Source organism: Morone saxatilis, unplaced genomic scaffold (genome assembly GCF_004916995.1).
Source record: "Morone saxatilis isolate NCDOM2014 unplaced genomic scaffold, NCSU_SB_2.0 Contig19, whole genome shotgun sequence".
Taxonomy (NCBI): domain Eukaryota; kingdom Metazoa; phylum Chordata; class Actinopteri; family Moronidae; genus Morone; species Morone saxatilis.
Window position 1 is genome coordinate 3,669,004 of NW_023339751.1, and position 20,136 is coordinate 3,689,139.

At 39.8% G+C, this 20,136-nt stretch overlaps 2 protein-coding genes across 2 annotated transcripts; one reads left to right on the top strand and one right to left on the bottom strand.

Annotated features, from left to right (window-relative positions):
- Positions 1–284: 284 nt before the first annotated feature.
- pcbd1 (pterin-4 alpha-carbinolamine dehydratase/dimerization cofactor of hepatocyte nuclear factor 1 alpha) lies at positions 285–3,429 on the top strand. The gene is made up of 4 exons (XM_035663522.1): positions 285–416; positions 1,147–1,278; positions 1,367–1,447; positions 2,834–3,429. The coding sequence occupies exons 1-4, from the start codon at positions 414–416 to the stop codon at positions 2,924–2,926; spliced, it is 309 nt and encodes a 102-aa protein (XP_035519415.1). The 5' UTR covers positions 285–413; the 3' UTR covers positions 2,927–3,429.
- Positions 3,430–3,577: 148 nt separating this feature from the next.
- On the bottom strand, positions 3,578–15,116 carry sgpl1 (sphingosine-1-phosphate lyase 1; the record flags this gene model as incomplete). Its single annotated transcript, XM_035663521.1, is given in 14 exon segments — positions 3,578–6,095; positions 7,846–7,966; positions 8,064–8,210; positions 8,310–8,548; positions 8,785–8,931; positions 9,024–9,122; positions 9,212–9,320; positions 10,140–10,228; positions 10,314–10,442; positions 10,663–10,742; positions 10,849–10,996; positions 11,309–11,376; positions 11,971–12,136; positions 15,106–15,116. Coding segments are annotated over 14 exon segments (1,700 nt in total), but the record flags the coding sequence as incomplete, so codon positions are not given.
- Positions 15,117–20,136: the final 5,020 nt, after the last annotated feature.

Genomic DNA, 20,136 nt, shown 5'->3' on the forward strand with positions numbered 1-20,136 from the left:
ACCCCAGTCAGCTGAAGAGCAGAGCTGGCTTTTTAAAATCTGCTGTCCTGTTGAACAGAGACATCATTAATACGTGTGTGCGCATACAATATAAAGCAGATAATTAAAGAGTGTCAGCAAACACTGCTGCACTGGCCTTTGTGTTGAATCCTGCCACTCTAGCTGCCCTCACACATGCCTTGCGCAACAGATGACAGTTTATGATTAAACCCATGCTGACAGGTGTCTGAGTAACCTATCAGCAGAGAGGATTTCTGCTCAGGCTTCTGCAGGGGCAGCTGAGCAGGACCTACTCCGCCTCATGTGTCGGATGGATTCATTCCAGTTGCTCTCACTGGCTGCCACAACAGATTTGCCTCTGGAGCTGGAGCCGAACCTCCTCTGTGCATAAATAAAACACACTCTCTGCAAACATGGTGAGTACACAACCTCTTTGCGGTGTGTGACACAGGGCTGCTCACTCACCTGTTGCCATTTAACTCTCATAGTGTAAAACTCCACTAGTCTTAATGCAGATGTATACATTTACTTTAATGTGCCAGTATGAATTTGCAGGGATATGAAGCTTTGTGTGTGTGTGTGTTAAGCCACTGTGTGTGTGATGAATAGACAAGCTTTAAGCCTGTGGGTATTGTCTGTTCGCTCCACTGATAGAGCAGATTACAGCGTTGCTATGATACCTGTTGATGTCATTGCTCTGTTTCAGGCTGTGGCCGTGACATCTGTTTGCTCTACTGTTGGTCTATAAGCGTGGACACTCATCTGGGGACAAAGCCTCCTGATTGTGCAATAAAGTCAGATATATCTATTTGGGGGAAATGTTGTGAAAATGTTGACAGTGCAGTTTAGATAGTTTAAGGGGTCATGGAGTGAAATGAGCATAAACTTTAAATCCATGTGACCCAGCATCACGTGTCAAGATTAGGAAATGAGTGACCAAAAGGGAACCCCCCCTCCCCCCTCCTCCCTCCTCCCTCCTCCCACTACCACCAGCACATACCTTTGAACCAGCTAGTTTTTAAAAAACCAGGAATGCGGCTTTTCATTGTTTCCAGATGGGATCCGATGTAACCAATCACAGTTTGTGTTTGTGAAACTGCCCCCTCTCAACACTGCTGTACTGTTTCTTCTGCTCTGTCCCACCAGGCTGGTAAAATCCAGAGTCTGACGGATGAGGAGAGGGCTCACCTACTGCCGCTGCTACGCAACGCTCAGTGGGTGGAGGTTGTGGGACGGGACGCCATTTACAAAGAGTTTATTTTTAAAGATTTCAATCAGGTTTCTAATTTATTTTAACCCACATAACTAGCACACTACTGTTTGTTATGTGTGTGTGATTTCAGGATGTGATGCTCTTTCCTTTCAGGCTTTTGGCTTCATGTCCAGAGTGGCTTTACAAGCAGAGAAGATGGACCACCATCCTGAGTGGTTCAATGTCTATAATAAGGTAGAAAAGACTCATTAGTGAATACAGTAAAGCTCAATATTATGACCTTATACTGAAACTTCAAATTCATTCATTTCTTAAATAATATAATCCACATTTATCTGTATAATCATCAATAAAGAGCCATTTTCTTATTTTTAAGGCAGACAAAGATGTTCTCTTGCCAAAGCACTGTTATAATAACTAAAGATGGATGATTCAACACAACTTTACACACTTACACAGATAGTCAAACTAAACTAAGCTTCAATTCGACACTTTGACACTGCTATAAGCCTTATCTTTATATGAACAATGGACCAAATGACTGTGTGAACTCAGAAAGAGTTTCAGCATCTTTCAGCTTATTATTCCGTCTTATTTTACAACCTGCAGCTTTACTGTTTAACTTTTCTTTACTCTTATCACAATCTCTTTCAGACACAGCATGCAGTAGTTCTGAGCCAGAAGCTCTGATACAGTCATTGTGCACAATCTGTCCAGCACCAGACAGACAGACAGACAGGCAGACAGACACAGTTAACAACCAGCTGGTGAACATAGTGGAGCATTAAGCAGCTGAAGAGCCAGATATTGTGAATATTGGACTTACATTTATCGGGTGGCCGGGAACACGACTCCAAATGAATGCTGCTCTGCGTCCGCTAACATGTTCACAATATTAACTGAGGTGATATTGTCAGTATTGTTGCTGTTGCTCCCAAGTGGCCAATAAAATCAATAGACCTTTCTCACTGCAGACATTTTGACATGAATTAATAGAATAAACACACCAATGATACTAATTAATGTTCAAACAGAGTCAGGCTGCTGCTACTGTGCATGTTGGCTCACTGCAACTACACTAAATGGAACAGAGCCTTAATTAGTATTATTTGTTACACCTGTGTTTACTGACTGTTTCATGTCAATGAATGCAAGTTTAAAATACTTTCAAATGTTGAACCTTTCTTCATATGGTTAAATGTGGATATAGGTCTTCCTAATCTATTCAATTTTTAAATTTGAACTTTATAACTTCTAAATTTTTTATATTTAACATCAGTGCTGGTTATTTTTAACTCACTTTCCTTGCTTACCTTTTAACATCTTTACTGGTTTAATCAATATCCAATGACACTTTCACTGCCTTCCCCTCTGCTGACACGTCAACTGCTTTTATCACTTTAATTTAATGTTGTTGGAGGCAGGGATAGATATGTGCTTTTATTTCATCTGTTACTGTTTGTCAGTGAGAAGCCTAGAGTGGTTAATGCCATTATAAAGTTGGCTGACACTATCTGAGATGCACTGAAGAACCATCTTTAAAGCAAACACACTCAGATTCACTTGAGGCAGATTAGCCTGTTCTTTTCATATGATAACATTTGCCTTTGCCCCCCCCAGGTCCAGATCACTCTCAGCACACATGACTGTGGGGGGTTGTCCCAGCGCGACATCACTTTGGCCACCTTCGTTGACCAGGCATCACTGATGTGAGCAGCACACATTATCGTTCATTTCCACGGTGAAGAGCTGTAAGTCACAGATCTACGCTGACGTGACCTCCAAATCTAAACAATATGAACCAAATACTGTCAATGTATCGTGAATAAAGGGTCCAATGTGTGTGTTAAGAATATAGGGGAACGGTAAAATAATGTTTATGGATTATTCAACTAATTCCTCAGCAACAAGTTATTACAGTTAACATTGACAACAGTACATGTATCCATCTGTCTGTGCCAAATGTTTTTTGTATTTACTGTCAGTAAATGTTATTTTCTCACTCAAACTCTTATTGTCGTCACTGAAAAATGAAATGATTCCTCTCATCGGACTGAATGCATTTTATTTAAACACAACACTTTTAGACATCTGCTGTGGTCAGGAGGTCAGGACTATAACCATGTTAAATGCTTTTAACAGTGTTCACTATGGGTCATTTTAACATAAGAAACCAGCAGGTGATTTCCTAACTTAAAATAAATCTGTTACACAAGGACGGTCTGACATGAGATTTAACAAAAATATGTGAACCTTTGTACATTCAGAACCTCACATGATGTACAACGGTGGACAAAAGTCAAAAAGACCTGATAACATACAATATAATGCAATCAATTACTTCCCAAAAAAATACCAGCATGTTCTTTACAAAATTAAACATTTTAAGACTGATGTAAGGATGCATTTGAGTGCATTACATGTTAAAGCTCCACCCTGTGTATGTCTGAAACACCAACGGACCTTAATGATGACAATGTTATGAAGCCAATTCCCTGAAAATCTGCTTTAACGTCATGAGTTCAAACCTCTGAAGGCACAGAGGCTCATTATTGCTACATCAATGTCACCAAACAGCAACGACACAAACACAAATTCAGATTTTCTCTGCAGAATCTGATAGCTTAAAGAGGAATTTGCATTAAAGGTTTTTTTATTCAAAAGATTTCTCGGCCATTCAATCGTCACAATTTTTTGCAGATATTTCTCCAAAGCAAACAGTTGTTTGTTTTTTTGCACGTGCGTGGGTTTCCACACCCCGTCACTGGGCAAAGTATTTAAGGATGAATGGATGGATGGACACATGATGATGTATGAGCATAGTGGGGAGCGTTGAGTCCTCCGTCTTTTAACCAGGCACTGACTAAAAGATGTAAGAACCTAAATACATTCATGTCTAAATCTCATTAAATCTGCTCATTATGTAAAAACAACAATTGTTGAAAACACAAGTCACAAAATCGACACAAATAAGTGATTATTAAAACACCCAGTGGTCACACAAATGGTTAAATTACACTAACGAGGCTGATCATTCAATACTATCCTTCTAATCTCTTAAAAACATTAATAGTCGAGCGTTCCCCTTTCATTTCACTTCATAAAAGGAAAAAGTTACATATTGCACAAACATGGAAATAATTTCATGGAAATTTCAACAAGCAATATTAGGAAAGCACGTGAAAGAAAAAGAGAACAACACAAAGTCCTTTTGGTGTTACAGTATGCATCGTTAAGTTGTCAACCTGTTAGTAAAGGTGTACATATCCTGCTGAGTGGATATTTACCAAAATATATCCACATCCAGACAGGGCAGAGAGTGAGTTTCTCCCAAGATAAAACTATCAAATCTGTCAGTCTGTGGTTTAAAAAAACCTCCATTACAGTGAATCTGTTTCCTTTAATTAGCGTTATGTCTAAGAACACTTTATTATTACAGTCGGTCATGAAATTATGAAATTAATCGTTATGGACATGAAAAAGTAAAGAGCGGTTGCTCTGTTAGAATGGGGTTTAAATGGATGAATAAATGACATTTGCATTGAGTAAAAACTGAGGTAGATTGAATTAGGAGACGCATTATTAAAACAAGGTGGTACACAGGTGACTATGCAAACAACAGCGTAAATGTTGAATTCTTGATAATATACAGTAGACCAGGGTTGGAAACAGCTCGGTGTTAAACAATGTTAAATTCCACTGCTTTACTTTACAAGGCGGCTGCGAGGAGGAAGCACTTTTCAGATTCAGAAAAACAGAATAACCAAAGTGGCTGAGGGGCTTTGGCTTCCACTAGCCGCTTTAAAAACATATTCATGCCTTGATTACAATGTCTCCCAACTTAAATTGAAAGTTTTATTGAATATTAACGACCAATTAATATCCAAATCATTCTCCCTCTGCCTAGAAATCCAACCACCGTAGATGGACCATGAACGCAGACTTAAAATCAAAACAAATGTCATCATATTAAGTGCCAACAAACAAGGACATGCACATTCATGCTTACAGACAAACTCCTAACTTGACATCACAATTGCAGTTTCAAGTGATTTACAGATTAACCTGATAAATTCTGGTCAGGGCATTTCAGTGCTTTTACATTTAACAAAAAAAAAAGCTGTGTTCCAGAGAACTATTAACATGATATAAGACAACATACACCTTCGACGGGCCCTCCACATGTAGAGCCAGTCTAGAGCAGTACGTCACATGTCGTGCTAGAGGGCAGCACAACGCTGCTGACAAAGCTTTCAGTGGTCTGTGTTTCTGCTGAATCATCACAGACAGGGAAGCAGTGATGACAGCAAGCTGAAATGTTCCGGCATTATTATTAAAAAACAAAAGAACTGTTTTTGCTTTGCAATCGTTGGAGATTAAGACAGACATTTAACAAAAGCTAAAAATTGAAATGAACTTTTGAGAACAAATAAAATAAGACACACACACACACACACAAAAACACACACTACGTTAATAAAATCAAATTAAAAGACTAAAACTCGTTTGGAACCAGTCTTTTCTTCTCTGTGCCACTTCAGTTACTAGTGATTTCCCTCTGGGCTGATTAGAATGACGATGGCTTGTGCTTCAAAGATTTTTGCGGATGTTTCCGTGTGGTGTAGCTATGCAAGATAAGGCAACTGTTGAGCGTCTAACTCAGAGCTCTGGGAGGAGGCGAGCGGGTTTCCCTGCGTGCGGTGGGGTTTGGGGCCAGGAGGGCCCGAGCCCTGCCTCAGTGGGCTTTGCCGTTGCTGCCGTTCATGTGGCTGGTGTTTGACTTGGACACCTCAGTGCTGTAGAGACAGTCCAGGAAACCTCGGGAGATCTCTGTCACCATGGATCTGTCCGGGATGGACTGGGCCATGCCGTAGATCGCTCCCTGAAACGGCAGGAAGACAAAGTGAGTTTACAAGCACTCAGTAATAAAATATATACACACACACTCATATCCTTGTACACTAATAGATTAGAAACACTCTGTGGTGTTCAGGAGATATCTGATGATTTACTTTTATTGGTGTAGCAAAGAGCTGCACAGTTAAGTGCAATATCCAAATTCCAAAAAGCTGCAATTATTTTGATAAAAAAGGTATAATGTGTGACAAACAGCTTTATAATGAAGTACTGTAGAGCTGCCAAGATGTTCTGACCTAAAAAACTTGTTCTCCAGATGTAAGAAAACATGTTTGTTTGGTACTGACAACAACAAATGTCACATCCTCATGATTTTAACATTAGTGAAAATGAAAACTGAGATATAAAAATTATCATTCCAGCACTAATTGTGAATCATATCGTAATATCTGTAAAAATATTAATATCGTGCAGCTCTAGTAAACACTTATAAACCTGCCTTGACTGCACTTGCATTTTCTCTGTATACATACACTGTAGATGTAGAGTAATTGTGTTCACACATAATGAATGAAAGTAAAAATTACATATATTTAGTTATTTATTGCATATTATTAATATTTTACTGTAATCTCAGGATGTATTTTTCAGACTTTGCTCTCTGTCAGGCCTTTTGTTTTCATATCTTGTATTCAAATGATGGTGATGCGTCATTTGCAGGTGTTCTCCTAAAAAACCTCGGCGGCTGGAGTTTCCACTACATTTAAAACTGACACACAGCACATGCAGTTTGTGCCAACTTAAGTTGATGTTGCGTGCAGCGAGGAAACAAAACGCCACGTGCACCAACAGCATGGTAAACAATAGAGACTGCCAAACACACACGGTTTTGTCATGCCTCAATACAAATGGATATTGTTTTGTCTCACACTTGGCTGCACTCTCCAGCTGTCCAAAGATGAAATTAAAGTTAACGATAGATGCAAAGACTGAATTTTACAGCATTTTAAAACAATTTTATTCTTTTTCTCTCTTTAAAGAACCTGCATGGTGTTATACAAGTACAGGTCTTTGTGGTAGAGATGCACAGATGGTAGCTAACCTGAGAGGCCACAGAGTCTGGCATGCTTTATGTTGGCAGACTCTGGTGCCTGGAGTTAAAAATAAGATAAGACCTTGTAGATGTTCCCAACTTTCATGATAAGACACAGTTTCACCTCCTCCCTCATGGTGTAATTCTGTATGACGTTGGTGGGACCTACTGTATAAATACGTTATTTTATTTTATTCTCCACAACCATTTGGCAACCCCAAAGTTGACAACCACCGCTCTTAAGGATGTGCTTATTAAATATAATACATTTGCTTCAAAAGCCGACGTGTTTAGTTCTGCAGTGTCTTTGATGGAACATAAAACTCGCTCAACATGATATGAAATGAACTCATAAATCACAGCAGATTCATATATAAATCAGGGTTCCCACGCTTCCTTTTCCAGGAGTTTTTCTTGACAATTCAGGACAGCACTTGCTCACAAACAGTCATATAATTTACTGGTAGCACTGACTTCAACTCCAGTTTTATGCCTCCTTTTTTATTTTTTAATGATGACGTTCGACACAGAAAAGATTGCTGCAAGTCTGTGACTGGAAAACTCAAACTTTCCAGATTTCCCAGGATGCGTGGGAACCCGATGAACGTATTAATTAAACATTGAGCTGTATATTCAGTGGGTGAATGTAACGTGAACAAGAGTGTAAGCAGAGCCAGCTCACCATTCCTGTGGTTTTCTCTTTGGGGTTCTTCATGATGATGGCAACCTGCTCTTTGACATCGCGGATGAAGTGATCAGCGACGCCCGGCTGTGTGTGCAGGACTGTGCAACAAATGTGGATGCTGCGAAAGAGAAGATCACACCCTCGTTAAAAAACACTCCTGATTTATCCCATTTATTTATAGAATGATTTATTATTTGTTTTGTTTTTATATGTACCTGGATGGGTACTGCAGCGTGTTCAGATTCCAGCCCTTTGACGTCAGCGCATTAGACAGACGGAAAATATCAAAAACATCTGAGCCTATTGCCACCACTGACACCTCCGGATCCCCGAACACAAACACACCTTTTATCTTGCGGATTCTGTTGATAAAAACACAACAACAACAAAAATGATTCAAATGTTGGAGGTGATAATAGGATAAATGATGTATGAAATCAGGGTATTTTTTTTTTTCTTACTCTGTTTTGATTTTGCGTGCTGTGCTGATGATCTTCTTGGTGGCATCGATGTATCCGTTCTCTCCCATGTGCATCATGGTCGCCCAGCAGGCGGCGATGATTCCTCCGGGCCTAGAGCCTGCGACAGAGGGCGAGGCGTAGATTCCCCCCTGCCAGTCTGGCGCTACAAAGTACTGGTAGTGACGGTACTTTTTATCGCTGTAGAGGATCACTGAGGAGCCTTTGGGGGCGTAACCATACTGCAGAGGAATGTAGTGACATACACAGTATGAAAATACTATAAAAAGTATGGCCTGGAGCCAATAAAGATCAAAGATTGGTCTTTAATTTTCATACTTATTGCATTTCACAATACAATGTTTATTTCCAGGATTTTTTATTAGATATCGTGACAGTTTTATAAACCTCCTTAGTGAGGAGAACAAAACAAGAACAAAGTAAGCTGATTTGATTGGAATAAGCAACCACTCCTTACCTTGTGGGTGTCTGCAGAGATGCTGGTAACACCTTTTAACCTGAAGTCAAATGGGGCAAGAGGGTAACCAGCCTTGGCCATGAAGACAATAAGAAAACCTCCCAGACAAGCATCCACATGCAGCGGCAGGTTGTAGCGTACAGCCAGCTGGAACACACCGAGGGAAAGTGTCAGACGTTTGACTTCTCTGTTTTAATTTCAGAACCGATTTAGTGGAAAAAAAATGTTTCACTTCTGACCTTTGCAACTTCCTCAACGGGATCCAAGATTCCATGTGGAAACTGTGGCGCCGAGCACACGAGCATGGCCGTGTTCTTGCTGATGGCTCTCTTCATAGCCTTGAAAGAGAAGCAACAATATGGGAATAAGTGACGTCTAAGAATAGCAGTCAATTAGCACATTCTGTCTGTGTGCGCCGTATCCTCACCTTCACGTCTACTTTCATAGTTTTCTTGTCAAGGGGAATGTGAACGAGCTTCATCCCAAAGTAATGTGCCGCCTTGTCGAAAGCTGCGTGGACGCTCACGGGCGCGAGGCTGCACAGAGTAGAAAGACATAAAAATTATGTTTCTGTGGAAAATACTGTAAAAAAAAAAGCCTTGAAATGGTCCCACTGTGTTGTATTTAAAAATATTTTAATGGCACGACTATAGTTCATGTTATTCAGGTTGACAAGCACGTTGTACAAGTTTAGTAATTCAGAATTTAAGAAAAAGAGCCTAAAAGAGGTGAAACAATAGACAGAGAGAGACACCTGAGATATGTGCTTTTCTCATCTCAAAATGAGATATTGTTTTATTTTGGTGTTCGAACTGGAGAAAGTTGGCTAAATAAATGGGATGACGGTAGCATCCCTGCATTCTTGCTGATTCAGCACAATGGTTACATTCTCCCAACCAGCTACAGTTACAGTCTGAGCTACAAATCTAACAAATCCACGGGACTCACTTCCCAGCAGACCTTGACATTTGTCTTCTGGGTATCGTCACAGATCTAAACCTTAGTAACGCTGTGTACAGAAATCAGAAGAGCCCGTACCAGATAATTCTGTACCACTAGAGAACATTACAGATTGGTTGAGAGACAAAAGTGAAACCTTTGACAAATTATGGCAACATTTTATTACTTATTATTATTATTTGATTGTATGAAAGACACTCCACTGTAAATGCTTCAGTATAAAAAGTCTGATTGGTCCCAACCAGTTACTGTTTAAATCTTTACACTGTCTTGTTTTTGATATTTAAAAAAGGAAGGAATTAAGAGGAAATGGCAAACTTGTGCAAGACCAGAAGAAAACAGAATGATTTATAAGAAGAAAACTGAGAATACATATCTAATGAAGATCCTCTTACATTTCAGGGTACTTGACACCGCGTTCATACGCCATGTCTCTGTAGGCCTTACAGGCCATCAGTATGCTCTCAGTTCCCCCCGAAGTAACCTGGACAGAAAAAGGCAGAATAAATTAAACCAATCGGTGCTCGCTGGCGTACACAATGCGTAAGTATGTGTTTGTGATAACTTACTGTCCCGCAGGAGTTCGGTCCACCGTGGAAAAGTGTGCACGCCATTCTAACAACCTCTGCCTCCATCTTTCTTACGCCAGGAAAGATGTCTGGGTGAAGTGGGTTGCTCCACGCAAAATCTCCATATACCTAGAAACAAAAGAATAGAGACGAACGAAGTAAAGATTTAAATAAACTCCTAAATGTGAGTTATGAGCAAACACTCAAAGCAGGGCGGCAGCAGTCTCGTGTAGAGGAACGAGACAAATAACATATAATCGAGTGCTGCTTATTGTAGCTAACACCAAAATGTATTCAAGTTCAACCTTGACTTTTGGTGCTTGGAAGAGATATACAAAGAAGCATATACCTTCACCAGGAGGTTGGTCAGTGATTTATCCCCCCAGTACACTGCACCCGAAACACACCCTTTCTCCCACTGCACCTCATCTGCAAAGACAAAATGTATTTTCAGTGTGACGGTTTCAGTAATGAACTCTTCAGGAAATGACCTGCTATATGAAACCACGATGCTCAGGAACGAACGATGACTTACTCAGAGTCTCGTACTCTCTGATTTTGTCCAGCACTTGGCTCTGAGAGAGACCTTTGGAGGGCAGCTGTTGAGTGTAGCTCATCCCTTCCTTCAGAGTGCACAGACTAGCAGACATGTCATCCAAAGCCTTGTTGAGCTGACTCTGGATCTGTCACAAAAGAAAGGACTTAGTTAATCAACAGTAAAGAAACATACTGTGAAGTCACTTTTGTGTCCACTGTGCCTTAAATGTATGCTAAAGCCTGAAATTGAGCTCCTCGTTGGTGACATAATGACCAGATGTAACCGACTGTTATCACCAGTGCATGATAGTAAGTGTGCCAAAGGTCTCTGACCCCCCGCCCCCCCCTCCTCTTGCATGCTATACTCAGTCATCCAAGAGTGACTCATAAGGGCTTCAGACGACAGTCAGTGCACATCTGCTGGGAAAAGAAGGAACAGATTCACCGCTGATACTTACTGCCCCCCCGACAAAGGGTATTTTTCTGATGAGTCGAAAGCACTGCTTCTTGATTCGGGATGGGAGACCTATTAAACAACAAAAAAAAAAAACAGACAAGGCAACAGCTGTGGTGAAAAGCTGGCACACGTTCAACCACAAACATTAAACAGCTGACTATGACCCATAATCACACGCCAAGACAGGACATGGCCGACGGAGACTGGAGCCGTAGTCACAAAGCTCTGCAGATATAGTTTTCTCTGATCTCAACTTTTGCTCTCTGAGAGCTGAAAGTAAGGCGGGTGGAGTTGACCTTGTTGCTGAGGAATTCAACCACTGATTGATTGATAGCAGATCTAGAAAGTCTTGTTGATTGAAGGTATTTCTAAGTCAAACATGCTGGAGAAACAAGTACTGAGCTGTGACTATGACTAAGGAGGTTCCCATCAGACAGCTATTCACCTAATTGCTCAGACCACATTTGGATACAGTAGATTAGCAGAGGTCAAACCTGACGTTAACAGTTCAGAGAATACGACTTATAGCATCGACTCAAAAAGCTTTGAGAACACGGCCTCGCCAATTGTAGGAGATTGTTGGCTCATTTCACGTGTTATCGTCTCTGATTTGGTCCCCCAGCTGGCCTGCTTTCAACCCCGTGTATCACGTGTAATGATTACTTTCTTGCTGGAAGAGGAAGCCTTTGATCCAGACTGCTCCCAGCGTGGTGATAACCGTGGCTCCGATGATCTGCCACGGCTCCAGGTCCACGCAGCGCGAGTTGACCTGCCGCCGGCCCTCCTCCAGGTACAGCAGGACCATCTCCTTATACACCTCCAAGGCACTCTGCACACAGAGACACATTGTGTCACACATTGTTGCTTTGGATTAGCGGTTACAACACAAGCATTTCTTTGCGTCTAACAACGTAGGATTTAGTGTGTTTATGTCAGACTTTACAGCACATATCATTTCTATTTAACAATAACACAGCGTGAAGCTTTCAGCGCTGCAAATATATCCATTAAAAATCTATTTCTTCTGCTTAATATGGGGAAGGTTTCAAATTGAGACACTGATTTCACTCACTGTGAGAGATTCAGGAGACAATATGCATGATTCACGTATGTGCTGATACACAGACGGACATTTAAGGAACACATTATCCCATAAAATACTGTAAGTAATGTCGTTATTCTTGATGTGCAGCTGTTCCTTAAGTTAGCCTAACTGCACGTCACCTCTCTGGTAAAACTACAGTCCTCGCATGCTGGATGAACTACTGAACTAGAATTGTTGAAAACCCAAGAGAGCCTTGACTTTGACAACACAAACACACTCCAACTTCACCTTTAAGAAAGAGTACATTTGTTAAACTTTAAAATAAACGTCCTCCAGCCCTTAAACATGCATCAGAATGTAGAAAACCCTTGTAAGAATAACTATTAACATGTGTATCAATGCGGGTTAGCAGTGAGTTGTATTTATATATCGCCTAATATCACAGATCATAAACTGTAAGTACTTACATTAGAAGACATTGTCAGACCTACAGAGATCAATCTCAACCCCCCTCACTGATTGTGTCAGCAGTTTGAAGCTCAGACAGTCGTCTCTCTTCCTCCTCCAGGTGAGAGTGGGTGAAAAGCTTTAAAGGTAAGTGGGTGACTATCACCAGACTCCTCCTCCTCCTCCTCCTCCTCCTCTTCCTCCTCCTCCTTTCTTAGCACCCAAACTGGCAAACAGCACATCCAGACACCAGACAGGAAGTTTTTCATTCAGTCCTGATCAGACAAGATACAGGAGGCTCGCCTTAAAACAGACTGAACTATTAATGGTAACTGTAACCAATAAAGCCTGAAATATTTGATCTGAAGTCTGAAAAGATTTGGTGGGAACTGGACATAAATTACGGCGATACGTGTTGTTTCATAAGAGCAGCAGCATTATCTTTTTATTATCTTTCCCCCGGCGGTGTTTTTATGACACAATAGCAGGCAGTCTGATCCACCTCCACCTCATCTCACAATCAGATAGAGCTTAAGGTTCAAAAGACAATATCTTAAGTCCCCGCGGCCTGAATTAAACATCCCATAATAGTACAATGAGGTAAGATCCCTTGTGCAACTTTTCCTGCCAGAGAGTTTCACAATCACTGGAAGCATTCTGCTAAAAGCGGAAAAAAAGTGTTTCAAGATGAGATGTATGAAGCAGTTTTTAGTGAATGGAGGTTCAGTGGAGGGCTGTCAGTGAGTCCACAAGAGTCCACAAGAGTCCGCAAGAGTCCGCCCCCCCTCCACCCCAAACTACAGCTGTCATAACCTGCCTGTCTTTGGATAATATGTGCTCATACAGGTTTTGGCGAGATCAGCTTGCACACAAGTCGGTGGGGAACCAAACAAAAAGAAAATGAGCCCTTTAAACGTGGGTCCCTGAAATGAGTTTTCGCGGGTAGTTTTGGCGAGTACAGGTTTCCCACCGGGGATCCGCTATCGCACAATCGGCATAAAGAAAACATTAAATGATGTTTATCCTATGGGGGGGGGTGGGGTGGGGGGGCAGTTGCACAAAGGCCCAGGCCTTCAGATACCAGACTCTTTTCTGTTATCCAACCACATTTTCTCTTGTCCTTATTATTCCTCCACCTACCAGTTCACCAAACAGAGTTCACACAAAGCCTCTGTAGCCGCATTGTGGTCCCCGAGTTCCATTGTTAAAAGGCAGTGGACGCCCATTCTTTTGCTCCCTCTCCGTACACATCTGATTATTCCTGTAAGGAGAGCTTTGTTTGTCTCAGAGGGGAGGTCATTGTTCTCAAAATGGAAATTGTACTGGGTGTGTGTGTGTGTGAGGTGGCTGCTTCCTGGATACATCAAGGGAAAACTGTGAGCCACACCAACATCACCCCTGGCTTTGTAGTCAGATCCAAAATCATTCAAGTGGAGGCCGAGGGAGGAAGAGGAGGGAGAGGGAGAAGAGGGGGGGTAATTACAGCTTGTGATGTCTGAGCCTTGTTCATAAAGGCCTCGGGGGCTTTATCGTGGTTTACTTCTTCTTTTTCCTTTTTCCCCCATTTGGACCGAGGAAGGAGTCCAAACTGGTGACAAGACAAGTTTGGAGGTTTTGATTTTTTTTTTCTGGCACCTGACAGCAGATATATGTGTGGTAATCAGACGTGCCTGCCCTCTAGTGTTCAATCCTCCTGTGTAATTATCAAAGCAAAAAACTTCATCCCTGCTCCTTTAAGAACAAAAAAAAAAAACCGCAACAATGCCGACAAATCTCAACAAGCTCTCCTTGGAGGCAGCGCTGTAAAGAGTGGTTGCTTTTGTTTTGAAACTTCGCTGCAGGGTTTCAATGTTTGAAAACAGGATCTCTTAATTTTTTACCCAGTGTGGCTCCACAAGAAACAATAAAGGAAGAAAGCGCTCATTAAATAACCTTATAAAAGAGTAATACGAAGCCATTTCCTTTTACTTGTCCTTGTGTCTGATACTGGTTTGTGAAGTGTCCCATTTCAAGAGAACCAGAGGAGAGAGGGTTAAAGTATCAAGTGCAGGTTTTTCCCCCTTTTAAAAAAGAAACCCAGCCTTTTTAATGTTTGATAGGCAAGCTGGAAACACACAGTTTGTTGGACCTTGTGAGCAATCCCTGTCGAGTCATTAGCCTCCTCCTCTTGCTCATAAACAAGTCTTCCGAGCGTCTTTACAAGCAGCCTCTGCCGCCCCCCATCCCCGTAGAAAAACACAGCAACGTTTAAATGTGGAGAATATATATAATATATATAATAATTTAAAGTTAAGCGACACCTGTACCCAGTAATCCACTGTTTGTCGAGGCAAACTTCTCACCGAAACCCCCCGCTTTCCTGTTGTTGTTTGTTGTTGTTGTTGTTGTCCTGCTCCTCGGTAAAAGTCACCTCCCCCCAGCAGTCTGTCCTCTTTCAATCTACAATGACTACTATCAAACAACAGCGAGCCTAAGCCGATTCAGGAAGTTAGCGACCGGTTTTTGAGCATGCGCAGATTTGAACAAATGCTGTGGGTTAGGTCTAATCGCGTTGTGAAGCTGACGCTCGTGGTGTAAGATCTACTGTTTTGAGGAAGCGGCGCGACCGCACGACCTGACGCCAACGCAACCCGGCGGTGAGCGATAGACCGGATTGGTGCCGTTTTGAATGCTCTTTTTGTAAAGTCGCAAATAGCTTAATAATGAAAATAATAATATAATAATAAATAATAATAATAATTAATAATAATAGTCATAATAATAATAATAATAATAATAATGATTAAATTGATAATGAAATATAATGATAATAAATAATAATATAATAATAGTAATAGTAATAATAATAATGATAAATGATAATGATTAATGATAATGATAATAATAATATAGATAATAATGATAATAATAATGATAATAATAATAATAATAATATAGATAATAATGATAATGATAATGATAATGATAATGATAATAATAATATAGATAATAATGATAATAATAATGATAATAATAATAATAATAATATAGATAATAATAATAATAATATAGATAATAATGATAATGATAATGATAATAATAGTAATAATAATTAGTTAATATAATTATAATTATAATTATTATTATTACTATAGCAGCAATCAAAAATAAGATTAAAAGTACAGGAATAATATTTTTATTATAATTATTATTATAAAATGAATAATACAACATAACTATGGGCCATAGCTAACCCAATAAAGTTTAACCAGACAGAAAACAATGTATTTAGTTTATATATTTATTTATAATGGCAGGGGCGGATCTCGAGAAATGTTCATGGGGTGGCCAGAGGAGAGACTTTAAGAGGTGGCAGAAATAAATACTTATTTAATCACAGACAAAGAAGATATTTGAAGATATTTGAACTTAAAAACATGACATTATAGTGGCACATTAGTTAAGCATTGAACTGATACATCTAAACGTGCCGTTATACATCAATAAGTTGTTTTATTAATTGTTTTTCATTGAACTTGAACCTATTGTTTAGTCTAAAATGTGTCCATAACAGATCATTAAATCAATTTCAATTTTAACACTTTATTTTTTTAATATATATTATATGTTAAATTTGACCGCATTTGACACCAAACTTGGGTTAATAGGTATTTTTAAAGGGGTGGGCCACTGCCACCCCTTAGACCACCCCCCTAGATCCGCCCCTGTATAATGGTTCATTATGTTCTCTGTAATCTTTATTTCTCAACATGAAGGTCTTTGTCCTGCCAACATCAACATTGACGTCTCACGAGCGAAGAAAAACAAGACAATTACGCAATCAGCTTTTTAAAACAGTTTATTTATCCCAGGAAGTAGAAGGTATTCACTGGCCTAACTCAGTTTTTTGGAACCAGAATATAAATGAGGCTACCAAAGATTGCAAAACCCCCCACCAATTCTCAAAGAAAAAAAAAATACAGAAGAATGTGTCCTTGAAGGGAGCAGAGACTTTGAGTATAACAATTATAAGATAATGTTCATGAATAACAAAACAAAACCATTCTGTGGCAGCCGTATTCACAACACGTTCACCTTTATTCAACTTAGAGTTTCCATATTTCCAACATTACACAAAGGCATCATTTGGTGCTGCTTTTGTAACGTGAACTGTTGTGTTGTATTTTAGGAGTGAGAACAGCGCCTCAGAGCAGCCGAGCACTGACACTGCAACAACAACACGATGAACACGCTGCAGATACTAATCTCATCAGTAGCTCAGATAGACTGCTTTATTTAGAAGGGGAATGTTTTTTTACTTTAATATCAATGATGCAGCTGGACTCATAAAGTGAACATGTGGCTATAAAAAGAATAACAAAGGAACTATTGTACTACTAAAATAATGATTTCCGATGACTGAGCCAACGTTTGTGAAACAATAACTCAGTGAGCTCAGCCTGTGCGCAGGGTGGCTGCTGATGTTTATCACTGATGTATGTTTGTAGTGCTGGTTATAGTCCACAGTGGTTAAACTGGATAGTTTGTACATCGTGTTTTCATCGCAGCACCACTGAGCTCCATGTGCACATTTGTTACAATTAACACAATTATAGACTTTATTTGTTACATAATTTTCTATAAATAAGTAATTTAGGCTCATTACTTGGGAACTGCTATCATACTTCAGTGGGCTGACAATAAACATCCTGTTGATTTCACTGTTAATGTTGATGTAGAGTTGTGACATTAAATTCAATAATTAGTCCCTATAAAGTATCTTTACTAGAAATTAATATTTGTTTATGATCGATTAAAACATAAAATAAGATATTGTGATAAAATGTACCAAATATTATCTGCGGATTTGGCAACAATTATCAAAAGATCTCCTGGTATATGAGCATTAAAAAAAATTACAAATTTAATATATTAAATCTTTAATGTCTAACTTATAAATGTATACATGAGCGAAGTCTTAATGTTTAATTTCTTATGAGGATTTCATCCATTAGTCGAAACCCCTCATTTGTTCTTTCTATCCACAAAGAGCCACTAATGAACACAAGGTTTAACATTCTAAACAAGCTATCGGAGGAAAGAAAAAAACAATCTGCATTAGTTGAGGAGGTGAAAGGAGACGACTTGCAGCCACAGCTCTTTCTTACTTAAAATCTCCAATCATTACAGAAATACAAATTGCCTCCATAGGACAGCTATTCCACTATAATTGGTGTACACTGCCTTCAAAAGCTGAGGTGAGAGGTACAATGCATTGCTTGTGAAAGGAAACTCCAAAGCACATTAAAAGTGAATTACTTCTTGTGTAAAGTGTGTTCGGGGTCATTCTGGTCACGACGCGCGCACCTCTCCAAAAGCGCACAAGTCTCCAAAGGCGCACTCCATAGTTTCTAAAAGGCAGTCACATTGTTGAGGGGTTCCACAAGAGGTGTACATATGGCATCCGGGTTGCAATTAAATGTTTTTAAGATGTTTTTCCTTTCTTGAAGAAGTTTCCTCTTTCTTTTTTTCTCTCCCGGCAGCTCTTTGGCAGAAAGAAGAGGAGGAGGGGTGCACATTGAATGGCTTCGCTGCTAGTTTGGGATGACAACAATCTGGTCAGCGAGTTGTTGGACTTTGATTGCCCCCCTCAAAACGTCCTTCAAACAAAAAGCTGAGGACGAAAATAAAGCCCCACCTGGTACCTCTGTTTGCTAAAATAATAATAAATAGATTTCGTTTAATAAATAAGCAAAGGAGATTGTAAAGTGAAGTAGTAGAGGAAGTATTAATCAGGAGCATCGGGCAGGTATCACCTGCTCTGGAGCTTGCTCAGTTTATTGTTAAATATTGTTAAATCACTTTTCGTACCAAGTCTGCTCCGATATCTGTTATTTCCACAGCAACTGGGCGCTTATGTTTGCCCATACTTTGCATAACAAGCAGGACACTACAGCACACTGATAAAAATCAAGGAGAGAGACTGACAACTCCAAACCCACACCTGTCCATGATATCCGAATATGGATTTGGCATCAATGATTATTTGTAAAGTGGTAATATTCAGTTTACTTTAGATTTTTCGTGCCTTTTATAACAGCAAGGCACCATCTCGTATCTCACTAGTGTATTTGTCTAGTTTATTGAAAGCATATGGTTATCAGACTGTTCCCAAAACACATATTTAGACAGAAAGTTAAGGAGAGCTTTTTGTGATCCTTTGTTGGCAATTGTAAATCATGTTTGAGCTCTGCCACACTCCCCCTCTCCCCCTCACCAGAGCTGAGACGTGTCTGCATGTTGTTGACATATTTTACTAATCGTTAACTCTCTAAAAGTAAAGTTATATTATAAAAATGTAATGCGCCACTGAGTTGTGGCGATAGTGGACATGTTTTGGAGATGTCATAGCGCACACATATAGGCTCACACTACAGAAGAAATCGAGCTTTTATTGTTGTGACACACAACAAAAACCTTTGTACTATCGGTTCAGACAACAGGTTTCAACCTCCCAAATACTCTTTGTTGGGGGGGCCCATGCGTAATTGCCTTTGTCCAACCACCGGAGCTTTGCGCTCTAACGCATTAAGCAAATGTTTGTCCAAATGTATGTGGCATTAAAAATAACATTTTCTTTGATATAGATCAGATTTTCTGAGCTAACAAAGAGTTGTTACTCTTTAAAATAACTTTTGGCAACACTCAAGTAAGGACCAACTTTCAGCTGCTTAAAGTTCTTTAATGCCAACCATATCTGATCATGTGATGTGCGCACATCTAAAATACGCAACAGTATATTTAATAATAAAGAACTTATTTGGAAACAATCGCCGGGATGCTTTTGTTTTTCCTCAGTTTTCAGCACTGTGGTGAACTTGTAGTTGATTTTTTGAAGCCTGTTTACTACATTACCACAACCACGATGAACCCTGTGTGTGCCAATATTTCTAGTGCGTAAAATGTGCCACTACAAGTAGCCTTAAGGGTGGAGATTTGATAACAGTTGCAAAAACAAACTCACACTTAAGGCAAAAAATAATCCTGGAAATAAATCAAATGATATGATGAATATTTTCTATGATTCAATTTCCTTTGCGCATAAAAATACGGCAACCAGCCTAATTTAAAGACCTTGTCAGCATCTCTTTATTAACACAGAGACATTGTTACTGATGACAGAAGTACTGACTGGGTCTTCAGAGCTTCCAGTGGAGCTGAACTCTTACCAGCAACACTCGTGTACAAGATACTTCTTATAGAGTTTGTTTGTGGTTGAAGAACTGAAAAAGGTTGTGAGTGATCATCTGAAGAATGTCCTCACTGAACTAAAGATAAAAGCTCCCACGGTGCTTTCA